Source organism: Saccostrea cucullata, unplaced genomic scaffold (genome assembly GCF_032062105.1).
Source record: "Saccostrea cucullata isolate Sc308-1 unplaced genomic scaffold, CSIRO_AGI_Scuc_v1 ctg78, whole genome shotgun sequence".
NCBI lineage: Eukaryota > Metazoa > Mollusca > Bivalvia > Ostreida > Ostreidae > Saccostrea > Saccostrea cuccullata.
Window position 1 is genome coordinate 827,609 of NW_026940638.1, and position 18,993 is coordinate 846,601.

Here is an 18,993-nt window from a genome sequence, read left to right on the forward strand (position 1 = left end):
AATATCATATGTCACAATATACGCATATAAGCAGAATTTTTAGCGAGGATTTAATTTTGGCATTATTAGCGAGAAAGCCGAGATCGCTAAAATTGAATATCGCTAAAAAATTAACTGCGCTTTATTTGTTATAGCTTTTTTAGTCAGCTAAAATTACACCTCGCTAAAAATAAAACACCAACTTTTAAGGTCAAACTGCTAAATTTGCGTCTCGCTAAAATTTCCACTTATACGGTATATTAAAGTTAATATAATATTTTAAAACAGGCTATTTTCAGCAAGCAAACGACGCACTAGTTTCAAGATTATGATATCTTTAAGTAGTTATTAAATGCTAGAAAAAAAGAATAGAACATTTTCAGTCTTTCTCTATCTTTTCAGATAGAGAAAGACTTTGGAATCTAAATACTACAAATGAACAAGCTTTTGAATGAAAAATACAGCAAAAAGATTACTTTGTTGTCTGGAAAATGAATTGTAATTTAAATGAATTATCTAAACTGATTGTTAATTAGTAAAAGTTGGGGGAAAATGAAATAGGCTTATTAGTTTCGAAATTGTTTAGGAACAACCTAATACTCAAAGTAGCAACTGCGCATGCGTATCTATTGTAAACATGGCGAACAGCAGCAGGGATGCAAGTTCTGCGAGCGAGGAAAAATACTACGGGACATGGAAGGCATGATAAAAGTTAACTTTTATCCATATTGTCGTGATAAGAGTTGAAAGTTTTCTTTTAAATTTGCATTCTTTTTCTCTTTCAGATTGTGGAATGCGTTTCTTTGGCTGGATCAGTTGACACCAGTGGAATAGAAGGGTGCGTTTTTTTTAATAATAACAACGTCTTGTATTGATTTACTAACCTTGTTTGTTTTGTTTATTTATCTTGGTTATTGAGTATTTTAAGTGAGAATTCTAAATTGTTGATGACAGTCAACATGAATGTCTCGGAAAAGGAAGAATGAGTCGAATCTAAAAATAGAATGTTTTATCCTTCATTCCTTGAAGGTTTAGCGGGAAAAAGGTAAACATCATATTACTAAGACTTACGTAACAGTCTACTTTTTGTAGAGTTTAGGGAGTAGCAACATTTTTTTAAGTTAACCTTTGCTCCTTATCTGAAACATACTATAACATTGAAATAAGGTAAAAATAATGTAGGTAGGTATAGGAATAGGCAGTGTCTATATACACGACCGTCGTGTATATAATTTCAAAGACTATTCGCACGACCGTCGTGTATATAATTTCAATGACTATTCGCACGACCGTCGTGTATATAATTTCAATGACTATTCGCACGACCGTCGTGTATATAATTTCAATGACTATTTAAACGAATTATGGTTCAAACGGTACCTGGTGAAAACGGCACCTAGTGAAAACGGCACCTGGATTATGCAAAACGGCACTTGGTGAAAACGGCACTTGGTCAAAATGGCACTTACAGAAAAAAGTATATATGCAATGATAATTTGATATATATATTGATTGTGTGTGAGTATATATACAGATAATATTATATTTTTTTCTGGGAGGGTCCATTTTTTCCAAGAAAACAATTAAAGTCATGTATACACTGTAATAAGTTTTTATGAAATCTCAGTGATATATTTGTATGAATTTTTACCTATGCATATACATAATTTTTTTCCACAGATTCATACATTTGAATACCAGATTTGAAATGATTTTTTCTCATTTTATTCCTTGAAATATCCGTATCTTTTTCTCCTTTTTTTAATTAATGAAATAACAGCATTGCTTTTAAATATAACGTTATTTTCAAGACAAGATTATAAACAATAACAGCATCATTTTATCATCTATAGAAATTATTATTTGTAAATTGACGATCAGCAGAGTATTGAAAGGGAGGTGTGAAATGGTCTTTTGTTTCTTATTCCTACAAGTGTATTCTAAGTAAACATACTCAACTGGCTTCTAATTAGTCAGCTGTGACTGGTACCCCCCAAAACAGTGACACATACATATTTGCAATACTGTTATTTTTTGAATTTCAAAGGATCATAATAATATAATTTGGATTTGATCTCTTTTGTAGAAAATAATAGACATATAAAAATAATATACATATAACTTTTAAAAAATAGTACATTTAAAAAATCTAACCACTGTATACAAAAGTATAATAATTTTCAAATGAATTAGTATTTTTTCCTAAAAATATTTTTTAAACATTTTCAGTGGCGGATTTAAGGGGGGGCGCACCCGGCGCGCGCCCCCCCTAAAATTGTCAAAGTTAGCGTAAATCAAATATGTCTACTTGGTAGAACTCATTTTTACCCTTCAAAATCTCTAGAATCCAGGAGCTTCCGGGGGCTTCGCCCCCTGGGCCCCCACCAGGGCTTTGGTAGACCTCATTTTAACCCTTCAAAATCTCTAGAATCCAGGAGCTTCAGGGGGCTTCGCCCCATGGGCCCCCACCAGGGCTTTGCCCTGGACCCACTGGGGGCTTCAAGGCGGCCCCCAGACCCCTTGCCTAATTTTGGCGCCCCCCCCTAACTCCAAATCCTGGATCCGCGCCTGATTTTTATCAATAATAATATACAAATTTATTACTATAAATGAAAAATAAAGACCTGTTTTTTGTATAAACAATATCAAATTCTCAAAATAAAAAAAAAGTGCCGTTTTGACTTTTCTAAAGTGCCGTTTTGACTACTCTCAAGTGCCGTTTTGCATATTTCCTAAGTGCCGTTTTCACCAGGTGCCGTTTTGACTTGTACCCATTTAAACGACCGTCGTAAAACATAAACATGCATTGTATTTATCTTTCCTTGTTTGAGTGCGAGACGGTTCGTCCCCACAGACCATTCGCACTGAGGCGTTTCGTCCCAATTAAGACGGTTCGCATGTACAACCAATTACTTGGTTACATGTATCCGATGTATGTAGTGATTGTCACTTGTTGACAGAAATCATTTACTTCTTATTGACTTTTGAACTTTGTTGTATTAATTAAACCATTTGTTTCAATCTGAATCATATTAAGGATATCGATTCTGTGGAATAAACAACATGAACAAATGACCTGACGCACTGATTTAATTCAAACATCTCAGTGCTAGTGGTGCTGATATCTTGTATAATTGGGGAAATATTGAGAACAAACAATGCACAACCTAAATAAAATGAAATTTCTCTCTATATTAGGAAATAAAATCGAGAATCTCTCTTTATATTATTGTATAAAAAATTGACCAATATATTTTCAAAAGGCACTAAAATTTAATTTTCAAAAAATAATTGTCAAACCTGTTTTTTATGAACTTATGTTACTTTAAAAAAAACAAAATTTTATTAATAATTCTCTTTGACTTCCAAATTATAGTATAGCACCTTAATTACAAAACTGCATGAATCAGACGCTAAATAAACGTAATTATATCTGCACGTGGATAACCATTTTAAACGTACACTTAATTTTGATTAGTGGAAAGAAGGTGATTTTTTGTGAGAACCGTAAAGGAAGTGGAAAGTTTCCTCTCTTCATTATATAGAGAACATAAATTGCTTTCGATTATACCGACTCGACTCCGTTTTCTTTAACAAAATTAAAAAACAAAAAAACAAAAAACAAACAAACACGAACGTGCTTTCAACGATGTCATGTTACTGTATGCTCACCAAATTACCTGATATGTGAATTATACAATGTTTTATTTTAGATTTTCCAAAATTCATTGACCTTACTGGCAAAAACCGATAGAATATCAAAATATTTGAGCATAGCTGCAGATCTGTAGCTCTCTGAAAAAAAAATATTGATAGACCGGAGAACTACAGAGCCACCCATTGAAAAAAATGTATATTTATATGTATTTGTATAAAACATTCAGTACAATATAATAAATATAGCATGTAGTTGAGTGTAACATTGAAAATTTTCACCCCTCGAAAACCATTGTCAACCTTGGCTGCGCCTCGGTTGACAATGGTTTTCTTGGGGTGAAAATTTTCAATGTTACACTCAACTACATGCAATATTTATATAATGACGTCTTCGATACGAAGTTCGAAACGTGCTGGTCTCGAGAAGTTTGGGGACGAATTTAGGGTACACGACAATAAATGCGGTCGTGTACATATCTCGGGTAATGTGCAATTGCTATATGCAAGACGGTCGTGTAAATAGATTTTACTTAATATCTATGCACGACGGTCGTGTATATATCTCATTACTTTGCAATAGCTATTCGCACGACGGTCGTGTAAGTAGACTTTCCATATAATGTGCACAACGGTCGTGTATATATCATCGGCCATAGGAATATATGTATATTTTTTAAATTATTTTTTTTTCTAAATGGTATTTTTTTGGGTATGAACTTATACTAAAACAAATTATTGAACATGTCATAGGTCAAAGTTATCTTTTAAAATTAAATTTCATGTTTTATACAACTCAAGTGGTATTCTCTGAAAGTCCAAATTTCAAACATACAATTTCATGAAATACATGTACCACATGAATATGTATATCTTTTTCAGTTTTTGAACATGAAATTCTTAAGATTCAATATTTTTCCCCCAACACTAAAAAGAACCCCTTAAAGACCCTATTTTTTTACCGTACGGTTACCTGAGGAGGGGAGTGGTCGAAGTAACAGTGGTGTTATTTACTTGGAGACCCCCAATACCCAAGATGTCAAAAATCTGTGTATGGGTAGTATTACACAGGAAGTCTGTGTTTGGTAATCAGGGTCAACATTACGTGTTTTGTGTCTGGTTTTGAGTGAAACTACATAAAATAATTATTTTAATATGAAATTTGTTTGTAAACTTAATGCATTCATCGTAATCATGGTAATGTTTTGAAGGGAAAAAAATAATCAGATACATGTATATTGTTTTAGAAATTTTTTTTCCTTACATAAAAGAAAAAATCACGAGTAAAAACTACAATTCAATGTTATTTATCTTTTTTAGTCTTCAATAAAAGAAATCACTTGATTAAAAAAGTATGAATATTGAAATAAAAAATTTATTAATCCACTTATTCGTCATGCATGTGAACATGTTGCATTTACCGCGATCGGAATGTTTTTTTTCCTGGTCAACAATGTTGTCTAAAATATTCCCTATTTTTTATTCTTCGTGTTAACAAAATTTTATTGTTAGAAAGATTTCTTTTCAAATTTGATCACTATAATTAATTATCTTCACATTTTCATTATGTATATATACAGACGCTAATGGAAATTCGAGCATTAATTCTGACATCAATTTCTGTACAACATCGTGCGGATTGTAGCCATAGTACAAAATAAAACATCTTTAAAAAATATGTTATGCCGTTTATTAGTGCTGAATATTTTTCTTATATCCCATTTCTTAAAAAAATAATTTAAATTGTCGGACTTCCAATTACGGCAAATATAGAGCCGGTTTCTGTGGACGCGGTCTTTTTTCTACAGATAACGTGGACGATATAACACTTTCAAGTAACAAACAGCAGTGAAGATAGAAAAAGATATATTTTATAATGTCAATGTTTTAATAATCTACTTTCAATTAATTTTTGAAATAAAATTCAAACATTGGAGTTTTCTAACCCTCGTGTATACTATGCGGGTACATGAAAGCGTTTGACGCGTGACCAGGTAATTGTTTTCAAAACATGCAAACTCATATTATCAGGAAGCACAGGTAGCTGACCTGTCAATCAAATCAGAAGTTATTGTTATTTAATGATTGACAGGCGGTAAATTATTGATCTTGAATCAGGTAGATGTAGGGGGCGTTAACATAAAATTGGGTGTTTAAGGGTCAGATGCAAAAATTTTGGGTAGGTCGGTTAACAGGGAAGAAGGTAATCCGAGATTCCTCTGACTCTAACCTCCGCTTTTATATTATGACCTGCACAAGTCATAATATAAAAGCAGGGGTTATAGTCAGAGGAATCTCGGATTAGGAAGAAGGCTGTTATTTGTTGTGCTCTAAAGGATAGAATTTGAAAATCCTGGTATAGATCCAATTGATGCATTAATTGAAAGAATGAGGCAGGAAAAGAATGCCAGAATCTTGGTTCCCAAGCCGAGCAGAGTTGTTTAAAATGTTAATGTCATTGTCAGATGAAGACAAAATATGTATCATTTAGGAAAAGACAGGTTCTCTATCATAGACTCAAATTTAGAGGCAGAAGAGTGCAAAGCACAAGTCCATGCTCTTAATTATTTATTTATGATGGTGAGCACAGCAAGTGATGCGAAGGGTCGCTTGTTACTCTATCATCAGTCTATGATGGTGAGCACAGCAAGCGATGCGAAGGGTCGCTTGTTACTCTATGATGATGAGCACAGCAAGCGATGCGAAGGGTTGCTTGTCACTGCGAACTCGAACAACAACGCTTGGGGGAAGAGAAAATTTGGACCACTGCACATTTATTCAATAGAATTTTTTTCTGCTGTTACTTTGGACACACAATGCATGGCTTCTAAAAGCAAAATTCTCCTAAGAATAGCAACATAAGTCAAAAAAAAAATTAACTCACACTGATTTAATGGATATATTGCAGATAATTAGTGAATAAAACATTCTAAATAGCTAAAATCAGCATTACTCAGGCTTCGGTTTGGTAATGCAACTTACACATAAAGTCATAAATAAGGCTACATTTTTGCAGCTAGGCAAAGCATAGTTAGAATGATCTAACTGTGTCTCGGTACAAGCCCTCGCCACAGTTAGAATATGTCCCATATACTTGCAACGTAGCAAATCGGAGCGGATCCGCTCCGAAACGTTTTTGAAGAATATATAAGGACTTGCATTGGAAATAACTACCAAATTAATAAAAACAAACCTTTTTGATATTGCTTATGCCTTTTATCTCGGAAAATAATCCATCTAAAGACGAAAATCCAATTAATTTTCTCAACGTTTTTCTCTCGCTTCAAATTTACCTGCCATGTTTACATTCGGAACTCTCTAGATTGTTCGTAGTAAATGCACTGAGTTATAGTGAGTACGAGTTATCGCCTATGTTTCTTTTGCTACATTATGAATACACTGAACGAATTCTATCGTTAAACCGGGTCCGTAGGACAATATCATTTTAACGATAGAACGTTCTATCTAGGCAAAGCATGATATTCCTACCTGTAAAAAAATTTTATGCTGTGAGATGGAAGAAGGGGGAGGGAGAGGCATATTGTTTTTCTGTGCTGTCTGACCACCCAACATTCTGTCATTCTTTGAACCATAGAACTTGCCAATTTTATTTTAAATTTGTTAAAGTCTAAGATATATGTTAAAACATTAAGATTGTTTATCAAAATTTTTATTCTGAAGAAAAAAAATTAGGTGTGAAATATAAATCAATCATGCATGATTATCTAAGATTTTGGATAACAATAAACATTTTTAAATCCTGAAGCACATGTGTATGAGGCACAGGCACTTAAAAAAATTACCTATTGTATTTCAAGAAGATACGGGGATACTGAGTTTATCTGTGAGTTTTGATTGACTAAAATCTCTCTAAAATTACTAGTATATCAGAAAAATATTGTAATGTGAGTTATTGTTTTTATGGAAAACAAAACAAAAATAAATTTTAGTTATTTAATGCAGTATTTAAAATCGAAACAAACTAATTTTGAAACGTTGCTCTGTTCCTGAGATTAGTACATACCAATTCATGTTCTGATGTTGTCAGACAAATTTTCCAATGAGCAAGCAGAGTTTGGATTATTATATGTATTGTACATAATTTATGTTTTGTATTTTCTCTATACTGTTGTACAGTTTAAGAGAATGAACTATTGAATGGACCCTGTTTATGTTGACAAAAGAAAAATCAACCCTTACTGTATGGTAATTGTACTGTTGAAATAAAATAATGTGATGAGTTTTTATACTGTATGTATCCTAGCTACTTTCCATTCAAATATTTCAGCATTCTGGTCATGGTAGTTTTGGCGAGACCAACACTATTGCTTACAAAAATGTTGTTTTAACTAAAATTGCTTTTGTAAAGTTTCCCGGTACACTTACAAAGGAACTATAATTTGTCACATTGATCTTTCATATTTTATACAGGTGTCAGTTTCATTTGTATGAAAACAATGATGTGTCATGGAAGGTACCTGATGGATCAGAAATCATGCCATTCTTTAACTCAGATACTTATGAGGTTTGTATAATTTTAACATCTGTAATATTTTTAATAACATTACAATATTCTGTTAAATGTAATATTTTTAATAACATTATAATATGCTGTTCTTCAAATAGCAATAAATTTTTTGGTTTGTACATACTAGATACTCACCTATAACTTAAGATTATAAGAGTTGTATGTTGGTCCACAACTCTAGGTCAGAATAAAAAGCCAGTCTTAAAGAAAATTCAATATTTTTTGGAAGAGGAAGAATAAGTTTTGGTTGTAACAAAATTACTATAATTTCTCCTCACAGATTTTCAAGGCTTTGCTTGTATGTCAAAACATAATGAGTTTTTGAGGAAAATTTACTCCCCCAAATCTGACTTGTATGTGAATAGTTAAGGAAAACAACCTACTGCAAAATTATAATACATCAATGCTGAGATGTTTTAGTTTAGTTGTTCTATATAAAGGCATTGCATTGTCTTTACAGTTTGTTAAGAGAATTAGGCCCACGATAGGAAGGCATGAATGTGATGTCATATCTCTGAAGTTCTTTGGGACCTGTGCAGAACACGTCATAGAATTCAAAGTGGAGACTTCTGAGGATCTGATGCTGCTAACGTGTGAACGATGTTGTATTCTTCAATGTCAGAAGGTAGAAATAATTAAAGTTAAGTTTTAATTAGAGGAAGCAAAACACTGGATTTTACAATGCAAACTTGTGAATTATTTTTTTATACACTGTATTAGTGTAAATATTTACAAATAATTAGGGTGAAAAAATCAATTTACAGTTTAACACAGTAAGATGTAAAGTTTATGAAATTGTTAAATTTTATTTGCATTTTCAGTCATATTAAAATTTTGTTTTTAAAGAGTTTTAGTCTAGGTGGTTCACTTAATATACATGTATTAGGGCTTTGCTTCAACCATAGAAAGGAAAAACATTCTAAAGATGTATATATATATATGTCCAGGTTAAATCAGAAGATGTGGAATTAGACAGTTCTTATTGCTTTATGCCTGCCTTAGAGGAAGGATTCTTCTCTGATCTGGTGATTAAATCAAAGAGTGGCAGGGAGGTAAATAGAATATCAATGAGACTTTCATTTTGGAAGGTTGTACTTTATTTGATAACTTAAATAGAGTTGAGAATTTTTACATGAATTGATATAAAGGATTTGTGTCATTGTTCCAGTTTAGTTACATTCTGTAATTTTAAATCAACTTTGAAACTGTAACATTGTTTGAGTTTTATATAAATCTGACTGTACAATAATATAGGTATTCAATAAACCTCTCTTTGTTTCAGTTTAAGTTACATTCTGTAATTCTGAATCTAACAGTCCCTCAACATAACTGGAGGGCATCTCCCCTTAATGGCATGGCTGACAATATATTGACCACCATTTTCCACTATCTGTACAATGAATGTTTGCCTTCTGGATTATCGGAGGACACGGCAAAGGATTGTATCAAAGTTCTGGAGCACATGCCAGAATTTAACGCTTTCACGGCTCTCTGTCAAACATTCTTACGGAATACAGCTCTAAAACATCGTAAGTCTAGAAATATCAACACTAGGGGAAAAGTAATCATATGTATGTTTAAATATGGTAAATGTACTTATTTTAGCAGTAACTGTTATATTTTAGCAGCTTTCATAATGTTTTATGTAAGTCTTATATATGTTAATAAAAGATTTGAACTCAAACTTGTTGTTTTCAAAAATTAAGTTTACAAATAATTGATTGTACTAATCTTCTGAATAGTTTTGAGTTAAATTTCAGAGTTAAAATAGAGAATTTTTACCTTTTGTTTGAATTTTAAGGTCTTGTTTATCCATTTCTTGTTTGCAGAAATAGTAAGTCTGATTGATGATATGCATGCTTGTGCCAATAGAATCATAGATCTCTTCAAGTGTAAGAAGCCCCATAGTAAAGGAGTGATGCCAGAGGATGCTTTGGTTGCAAATCCCCAGAAGTTGTGTTATGTTATCAAACAGACAACCCGAGAAGGGGCTGTAGGTGAGAAATCAAGCACACTAGTCAGATGTTTTTGGTTATTCTGTGAAATTCATGTGAAATATACATCTAAAAATAGAGAGAGGTAGGTAAAAACTTCTTAAGAACCACAAGATTGTGTATAATCTAAATTGTTCAAATAATGTCTTGAGGCCAGAGGAAGGGGGTTTTATTAGTGAATTAGAACTAGACATTTGACTGTCATGTACAAGAATTACAATAATATCATCATTTGCAAACATTTCTAAATGATGTTGATTCACTTGATGTTTTCCTTAGATTTTGGACCTAGAATTGATTAAAATCAGGATCAAACTTTATGTAATGCATACATACATTTTGTACATACAAGAAAAGAATTTTCTTCTCCATAGCTACAAGGCCGTGGTAATACTATTGATACATGTACTAAAACAATCTCTTGTGAAGATTCAGAGATTCATAACATGATTGTAATTGGACTGCGGCCATAAATTGGGTCACAATTTTTCATGGAATAAAAATCTTACAAAGGACAGCATTGCGAAAGGTACTCACATGAGGATTTGGCCTATGGGTCTTTTGTTTTCACTGTAGGTCTTTATATAGTCAATTTTATATTACTTGATCACATTTTCACTATTACAATTATAGCGGATTGTAATGAGTTGTATTTTGACAGCATGTTCTAAGCTGGTGATTCTGTGTGACTTGTTTGCCAGAAGAAGCGGGGAACTACCTCAGGAAGAAAGACACGATATCATTAAATATGCACATTCCAGGTAATAAAACAGGACTTTCAACTTTCCATTAAATTTTTAGGTTTAAAAGACATGAAACTTGCATATGTACATGTACTTATCTCCTTTCAGATTACCCATATTTATTAAGCAAGTACAGGAATTTTTTGAAGTCTTTGAGTACCAGTTAATGCTAATGGGGCCAGATCAAAAACAAGATATTGCAACTTATATATTACCAGAGGTGAGTGATTTTATCTATCTATGTCCTAAATTACTAATGGATAACATTTAAAACTACCTGTATTAAATCATTAATTTATATGGGCATTCAATATGTGTTGGTTGTAGATTGAAGAATCCCTGACAACTCTAACCACTTTTGTGGAGGAATTCCAAACTGCTCTTGATATTGCTATAACAACAAACATCTCAGAAAAAGAGAAATCTGAGAAAAAAGATAAACAGAAGAAAGAGCATGTGAAGGATGTACTCAGTAAAACACTGAAACATGTAAGTAATGATAGGATCACAGAAAAAAAACCCTGAAACATGTAAGTATTGGTAGGATCACAGAGTAAAACACTGAAACATGTAAGTATTGGTAGGATCACATAGTAAAACACTGAAACATATAAGTATTGGTAGGATCACATAGTAAAACACTTAAACATGTAAGTATTGGTAGGATCACATAGTAAAACACTGAAACATGTAAGTAATGATAGGATCACAGAAAAAAAAACCTGAAACATATAAGTATTGGTAGGATCACAGAGTAAAACACTGAAACATGGAAGTATTGGTAGGATCACATAGTAAAACACTTAAACATGTAAGAGGGTTGTCCAAAAAGTTTGTGGACAATGATGTTTTTGTGAAAATAAAATTTAAAAAATGAAATTCGCTTAACGTCAAACTGGTCCGTGCGCACTATCTGTGATCTTTAAGGACACTGATTTTTACAAAAATATAACGTTCCATCAATAAAAAATAAATCATTCTGACTTGTTTTTTCATAAGAAATATTTTGATGTACAACAGATTTATATAGAACCATTTATTTTCACAAAAACGTCATTGTCCACGAAATTTTTGGACAACCCTCGTAAGAAATGGTAGGTTCACAGAGTAAAACACTGAAACATGTAAGTGTTTGTAGCATCACAGAGTAAAACACTGAAACATGTAAGTGTTGACAGGATCACAGAGTAAAACACTGAAACATATAAGTGTTATTAGGATCACACACTTAAACACTGAAACATGCAAGTCTTGGTAAGATCACACAGTAAAACACTGAAACATGTAAGTGTTGGTAGGATCACGTGATCTAAAGAGCTGTATCACATGAAGTTGACAGGTGTGGATCATAAAATCAAATTAGACACATAGTTTTTAGCCGGGCTTATTGCTCAAAGAGCAATTGCCAGCTTATGTGATCCTGTTCAAGGCAGGATGTTGACCCCATAGTCGCCATTTTAAAGTTACGTGCAAAAATATAGTTCTTACTCTCAACCGCTTTTGAGATAATACAAACGCTAAATAAAGCAACAAAAATAAAAGGAAGTTTTATCTATATAGAATAAACATTAGTAGTAATGACTTTGAAAACTTCCTAAGTCAAAGAACATAGTTCATTAGCGTAAGGATTTTTGATAATCAGTGTTACCGTAGTTCTCTACACACACGAGGTAAAGCAGGAGAGGGAACCAGACTGGCCTGTTTGTTTACATTCAGCTGCGGTACCAGATTAATTCTGATTCTGACAAAATCGGACCGTGGTATTAGGATTGAAAAACTCACTGTCAGTGTCTTATCATTTATATTGATAGTTTTAAAATAATTTTTTCATCAGAATATAAATGTGATTCATGTAAGAAATCCATTCTACTCTGTAAATGAGCCCGGCTCTCTGTACTTCTGAGTACTTTGATTTTTTACCTATATTATTGTAATGAAATTTGATATTATTTGTAGGCTCTTCATGTGCGAGAATTGAAGAAGCTCAGAAATATGCATGAAGCTGCATCAGTCAAATTAGAGATGTTCCTCAAAAAATTGTAAGTAGCACCCTCAAAGCTATTTAATTATTTATAGGCATCTATATACTTTTATCTTAAACATGACCTGACATCATAAATATAAAACTGCATATGCTTTTTCACTTTATTTATTCTTTACTGAAAAAAACTATAATGACATTGCAATACAAGTTCATTTATGAGAAGAACAAACATTTTTCTGTCTCTTACTCTGTGATTGGAGGGTTGTGTGTATGAATCACAGTCACCTTAGTCAATAAGAAATGGACATCAATTGTTCCTTTGCCAAGTGCTCAGGACTTGGACATGAAAGTTACAGGTCCTCAGATGAGACCTCATATACCTAGGGCCCATGTCACAGTAGGTGTAAAGCCCTGTAAAGGCCCTTCACTGGTAGATGGTGACATCTCTATAGGAGTGAAATTTTTCGAACAAGACATAAGACAATATACAATCAATCATTCAATCTGTCTCTTCATAAGAAATGAGAAAGTTTATTTTGCTCGATTTCATAGATAGATTTGAAAATATTATTCATAAGTCACCGAGTGGTGTACAATTCTGAGGAGTTCATGAATGTTATAGATCATTATATTTTAGGCACTTGATGATGAATCCTAAAGAAGTTTTGAACGTTACTGACGTACTGTCATTGTTGTATTGTAATTGTTGTAGGCATGTGTTCAGTAAGAAGACTGAGGCTGAGAAGATTCCTCTAATAGTGTACCTACTAGATGCCCTAAAGAATAGTGAGGTGGGTAGATCTAGTGATCTCATCCATAAAGAAACAAGTCTAATGCATTTCTTGGTTACCAGAACAAAAGAATCAATTAGATGGCTACAATTCCTACAGGAGACTCTCAAAGACTCAAGCCAGTTCTTCATATGTTCAACCGAGTCTCCTGTCTTGATTTTTACTCCTATATAAGCAAATATTTCCTAAGCAAATTTTATTTTGATTTCTTTAAGAAATCACTCAAGAAATCTTTGATCTGTTGAAGTCATGTGCAGTCCCTTAATACATAGTCTGTTATGATTTACACTCAATACTTAAAGTGACTGTGTACCGAAGCCTGACCTAATTAGCACTTTTAGCTGGTCATTGAAATGGCTCAATACACTACTAAGTCAGAAACGTACTGACATTCCCATTTTTTACTGACAAACTTAGAAAATTACTGACAATGTGCTGTCTTTACTGAAAAACTTAGACAATTACTGACCTTTTTACTGCCGGTACTGATAAACTTAGAAAAGTGCTGACAATCTTAGTCGGTGCTGATAAACTTAGACAATTACTGACCCGTTTACTGTCCCTGCTGAAAAACTTAGACAAGTGCTGACATTTACTGATAATTACTGTCCCTATTGTTCTCGCTCTCGGGGAGGCTGCAGTGGTGTGAAAATGACTGTGTGTTATACTTTGCATTTAAAAACAGTCTTATTTTAATTTTTGATAAAAAAAATCCCAGGCAGTTATAATTTTTTTAATCTAAATATTATTGATATCTGTAAAATAATTCAGAATAACTATGAGTAAATCAAGTTTAAATTTATGTGTTGAATATATCTATCACTGTTCAATTAGAGAATTAAAATTAATTAATCATCAAGTTAGTTTTCATCTATTTCTTTGCAGACAGATATCTGACTTTAATGTTGAGCCCCCCCCCTTTCACGATCGGAAAGTTGTATCAAGTTTCTTTTCACAAACAGGACAGATGTCTCTTGTTAGAAAAGGAAATCTTCTAAATATTGATGATTACTGATTTTTATTAGGTAATTCAGTTTCCTAATGTTCGCGGACATCTGTACAAGTCATATAATTATATACCTCTGTTTACGATTTCCGGTTTCATTTGCTCATACGGGAGTTCCCCTATTGAACAGTACAGTGTTCCATATATAAACTTGTACTATGCCTTGTTAATTTTGTCACTTAAAACATTATTTCTAAATGAATGGTTGCTTGGTCGCTTACACAGGGTTCATCGGTAAGACTAATATTAGCAGTAGCACCACTCTCAAATATTTTTCTTCTCTCTCTCACTCTCTCCCTCCCTCTCTCACTCTCTCTTAAAGATACAAACAGTATTGACACTTTAAGTTACTTAAATCCTTGACAAGTGCTCCGTTTATTCACATTGCCGAGGGGGTTAGATCAGTATTTAGTTTTTAAACTTAATCTTTAAGTATTTTTTAATCATGATTCAATTTTAACAAAAATATTACATGTTTCGTACGTTCCATTTTTCCCCTGTGGCTATCGGTGAATTGGAATTAATTTAATTGTATGTGCCGAAATTAAATTTCATCTCATTAAAATAGGTAGGCGTAGGATGTTATGATGTTAATATAACCAGTTAGAGATTTTGGTTATAAGTTGTGAAGGTAATTCCTGGGCTAAATCCGTTCCTGAGCATAAACGGGGAAGAAGGAATGTTGGCGAGTATAACAAAGTTGTGGCGCTGTGGGCCGTAATAAGGGTAAAGATGCCGTATTTCTTATAGTCTTTCAATATAAAGTCCAAGAATTGGCAAATCAGGTTTCCGAATTTATTAAAGACGATGGTGAATAACAATCAACATGAATTTTAACAATATCTTACGAGACTTGATCGAGTTGGATGTGGCCGGTAGAGCGTCTGGCCTCCAAACTGAAGAGATTAAAATGGACATAGATATTTGTAAGACTAAGAGTATACAATAATTGACTTTTGACACTAGTTGAGTTAATTGATGGACAGGTGTGTTTCTTTGATAGAATAAACACGAAAGAGGTTATAAAGTAATTATACAAATAAAGTTATTGGTAAAGGATTAACAAATCCCGAGGCATTAACACCTAACGAGCAACAGTTATTTCGACAGAGACACAGATTGTCAATTGGAATGTCTTAATCCTCTTTCAAAGGGAATGCGATAAATAAGACACAATTAATTACAAATAAGCACATATTAAAAACAGATTAAGAATTTCACAGATAAATGTCCGAGTTTAGTATAAAATATATTAAAAAGTTATTTTAATTCAAAAATGTTAATTTTTCTCGGTGATATTAACATAATAATAAGGCAGAATGCGGACTTGTCTAGTAAAATATTTTACGAAGAAGTGAAAATTGTAAGTCATTAGTCCGTCGAACCAGTGCTCACAAATATTTATTTCGAACCCTCTATAAGCCCCCACCCCCCACCCCCCCCCCCCCCCCCTCTATGCACACACGTTACATGAAAAAAAAAATCTAGTATACCGGTACTTGAATATGATTTATAAAAATGTGTAAGTTTTTCGAATGATTTGATCAATTTTTACCCGTCCCGTAATCATTATTTATTTGATTCAGGTTTTATTCTTTTCAAAAGATTAAGACTATTCGCTAACTGTAGGTTCCCACTATCTTCCGTGACGAGTTACCATTCATCTCTCTCTCCCCCTCCTCTCTCTCTCTCCAAAAAATCAATGTATCGACCCAGGCAAAGTTTAAAATACATGTATAGTTTAACTCCGGCTGATTTTTTTACTGTCATAATACTGCTGCATATAAATTGTGTTTGATTTTTAATTATTCTTAATTACTGAGAAAAAGTTAAGGAAATATATTATGAACTATTTTTATTTGATTGATAATCAAACAAATTCCTCACTCAACTGTCCCACACACACACTAACACGACTTAACAAAACATATTAGGAACCAGTAATTTTTACAAAACTTTGGATGTAATGTACCCCTTCTCATATATTTATTTTCGCTTAAATCTTTAATCAATTTGTGCCTTTCCCCGGTTGGTTTTTACATCAATCTTCTTTTTCATTAATCGTTAAATTTATCTTTAAGTTACGTCGGCATATTAAAAAAAAAATATTTATTTAATCTAAGAAGAGGTTGAAGGATTGTACATTGCATATTTGTATTACGTATGTGTTGGTGCTGAATTTCTCAAATTCAAACTGTCTTGAAGAAGAGTCTACCTGTCGCGTAATGTTGCGTAACTAACTTCCAGTGAAAACCGGCGAGTGTTCTTCTGTATAATTCAGCAGTGACACCTATTGTCTTCTTTACCCGCTACCGTACACACTCGGATCGCCTCAGACGATTTCTTCTACACACAGGTGCTTCACAGAGTTTCCGATTGTATGTTGAATGATTATGTAATTCGGCTGGATACCAGCTAAACGACTTGAATAATTTTGGACGAATAAAAATCAGTGTTGCCGTCAAATCATGATACTGGTTTAAATACCGAACAAAGCTATGAAACGTCGATTTATTAAGTTAATTAAATTTATTAATTTTTTGTACCTAAACAGATAAAAAGGAGTACAAACTTAAACACGACAGTATTAATTGTGTGTTCTACTTTAATAAAATAAATAAATACATGTTCATCGTTCGTCGTTTTAATTTGAAAAGACAAAAAGAAACTAGATCCACGTGAACCGACACTCTAATTGAAAAGAACATTGATATTAATTTCTATCAAAGTTTTGAAACGTTTCAGGAGTATGCATAGACAAAAGATGAAAAATATAAAATGTCATAGTTTTTCATGTATTTGAATTAAAATATCACTTTCAGGTGGGGATCCAGAAAATCCAGATTCGAAAATCAGCTACAAGATGTACATTATTTCTAAAGAATAATGCGGACAGTACTTTTATCAATGAATGTCAAAGGATCAATGATCAATGCAGGCCCGTAGCCCCCTCCCCCTGCCCAAGGAATAAAATAAAAAGTCTTTTCTTAATTTAAATCCCCGTCTGTCTTTTAATTTTGGTTTCTTCTTGCAAATGCTTGGATTCGGGTATGTTTGACTGCACAAAAACAAATATGGGCGGCCTCCACATAATTTAAAATTGTACATAATAAGAAAAGTATATTAAAAAAAAAAACGCCTTTCCTCAAAAGGGGGCACCCACGGCCTCACCGCGCGCTATGAGTTCATTAAAATTATTCAAACTAATTTGAATAAATTAAATCAAAATTGAATAAAACACATCTAACCTTACAGTTTAATTCTTTAATTTAATATTAAAGAAAGTCAGGGAGTCAACGTTAATTAAGAAAATATTTATAAAATGCATGTCATGTAATAACATTGTTTAATTACGAAAAGGAGAAAACCTCTGTAAAATTTCATACCTGGTATCTAACTACTAAAGAAAGATTTTTATTTTTTTTTTTAGTTGCTTATCTTTTTGAAGGTTTTGAAATTCTTTATCCCTTCTCTTTTTCTACAAATCAATTTTCTATAAATAGACCAAAGAAGCATTTTTTTCCTAAAGATATCATCTGGACATAGTTAAAAATTATATAAAAAAATAAATAAATGAAATAATGATCTATGTTAAAAAAAATCAATTTCACACCACTGCAGCCTCCCCGAGAGCGAGAACAATAGGGACAGTAATTATCAGTAAATGTCAGCACTTGTCTAAGTTTTTCAGCAGGGACAGTAAACGGGTCAGTAATTGTCTAAGTTTATCAGCACCGACTAAGATTGTCAGCACTTTTCTAAGTTTATCAGTACCGGTGTCATATAATATATTGAACCCCGCGATATTTTGAACCCGGGTTCAAAATATCGCTGCGAAATATTGAACCCCCCTATAAAATATTGAACCCGGGGTTCAAAATATTATGGCCATAAAATAGTGAGTCCCCCTGCTCTTTTAGGTTTAGAGGGAGGGGGTTCAAAATATTATGGCCATAAAATATTGAGTCCCCCTGCCCTTTTCATTAAGAGGGAGGGGGATTCAAAATATTATGGCCATAAAATATTGATTCCCCATGCCCTTTTAATTTTATAGGGAGGGGGTTCAAAATATTATGGCCATAAAATATTGAGTCCCCTTCCCTTTTAGTTTTTGAGGGAGGGGTTCAAAATATTATGGCCATAAAATATTGACTCCCCCTGCCCTTTTAATTTTATAGGGAGGGGGGTTCAAAATATTATGGCCATAAAATATCGAGTCCCCCTGCCCTTTTGATTTATGAAACAAGGGGGTTCAAAATATTATGGCCATAAAATCTCGAGTCCCCCTGCCCTTTTAATTTAAGAGGAAGGGGG

General features: G+C 32.9%; 1 protein-coding gene across 2 annotated transcripts in view; it reads left to right on the top strand.

The window, feature by feature from the left end:
• Window positions 1–684: 684 nt before the first annotated feature.
• Window positions 685–18,993, top strand: part of LOC134255876 (uncharacterized) — a 34,397-nt gene continuing 16,088 nt past the window's right edge. For both annotated transcript variants that reach the window (XM_062738461.1, XM_062738462.1), the window contains exons 1-11: window positions 685–817; window positions 8,065–8,158; window positions 8,622–8,786; window positions 9,109–9,213; window positions 9,444–9,690; window positions 9,991–10,158; window positions 10,817–10,916; window positions 11,007–11,118; window positions 11,226–11,387; window positions 12,855–12,937; window positions 13,595–13,673. In XM_062738461.1, the coding sequence (XP_062594445.1) occupies window positions 8,129–8,158; window positions 8,622–8,786; window positions 9,109–9,213; window positions 9,444–9,690; window positions 9,991–10,158; window positions 10,817–10,916; window positions 11,007–11,118; window positions 11,226–11,387; window positions 12,855–12,937; window positions 13,595–13,673 (1,251 nt within the window). In that variant the 5' untranslated portion in view covers window positions 685–817; window positions 8,065–8,128. The remainder of the gene's footprint in view (window positions 818–8,064; window positions 8,159–8,621; window positions 8,787–9,108; window positions 9,214–9,443; window positions 9,691–9,990; window positions 10,159–10,816; window positions 10,917–11,006; window positions 11,119–11,225; window positions 11,388–12,854; window positions 12,938–13,594; window positions 13,674–18,993) is intronic.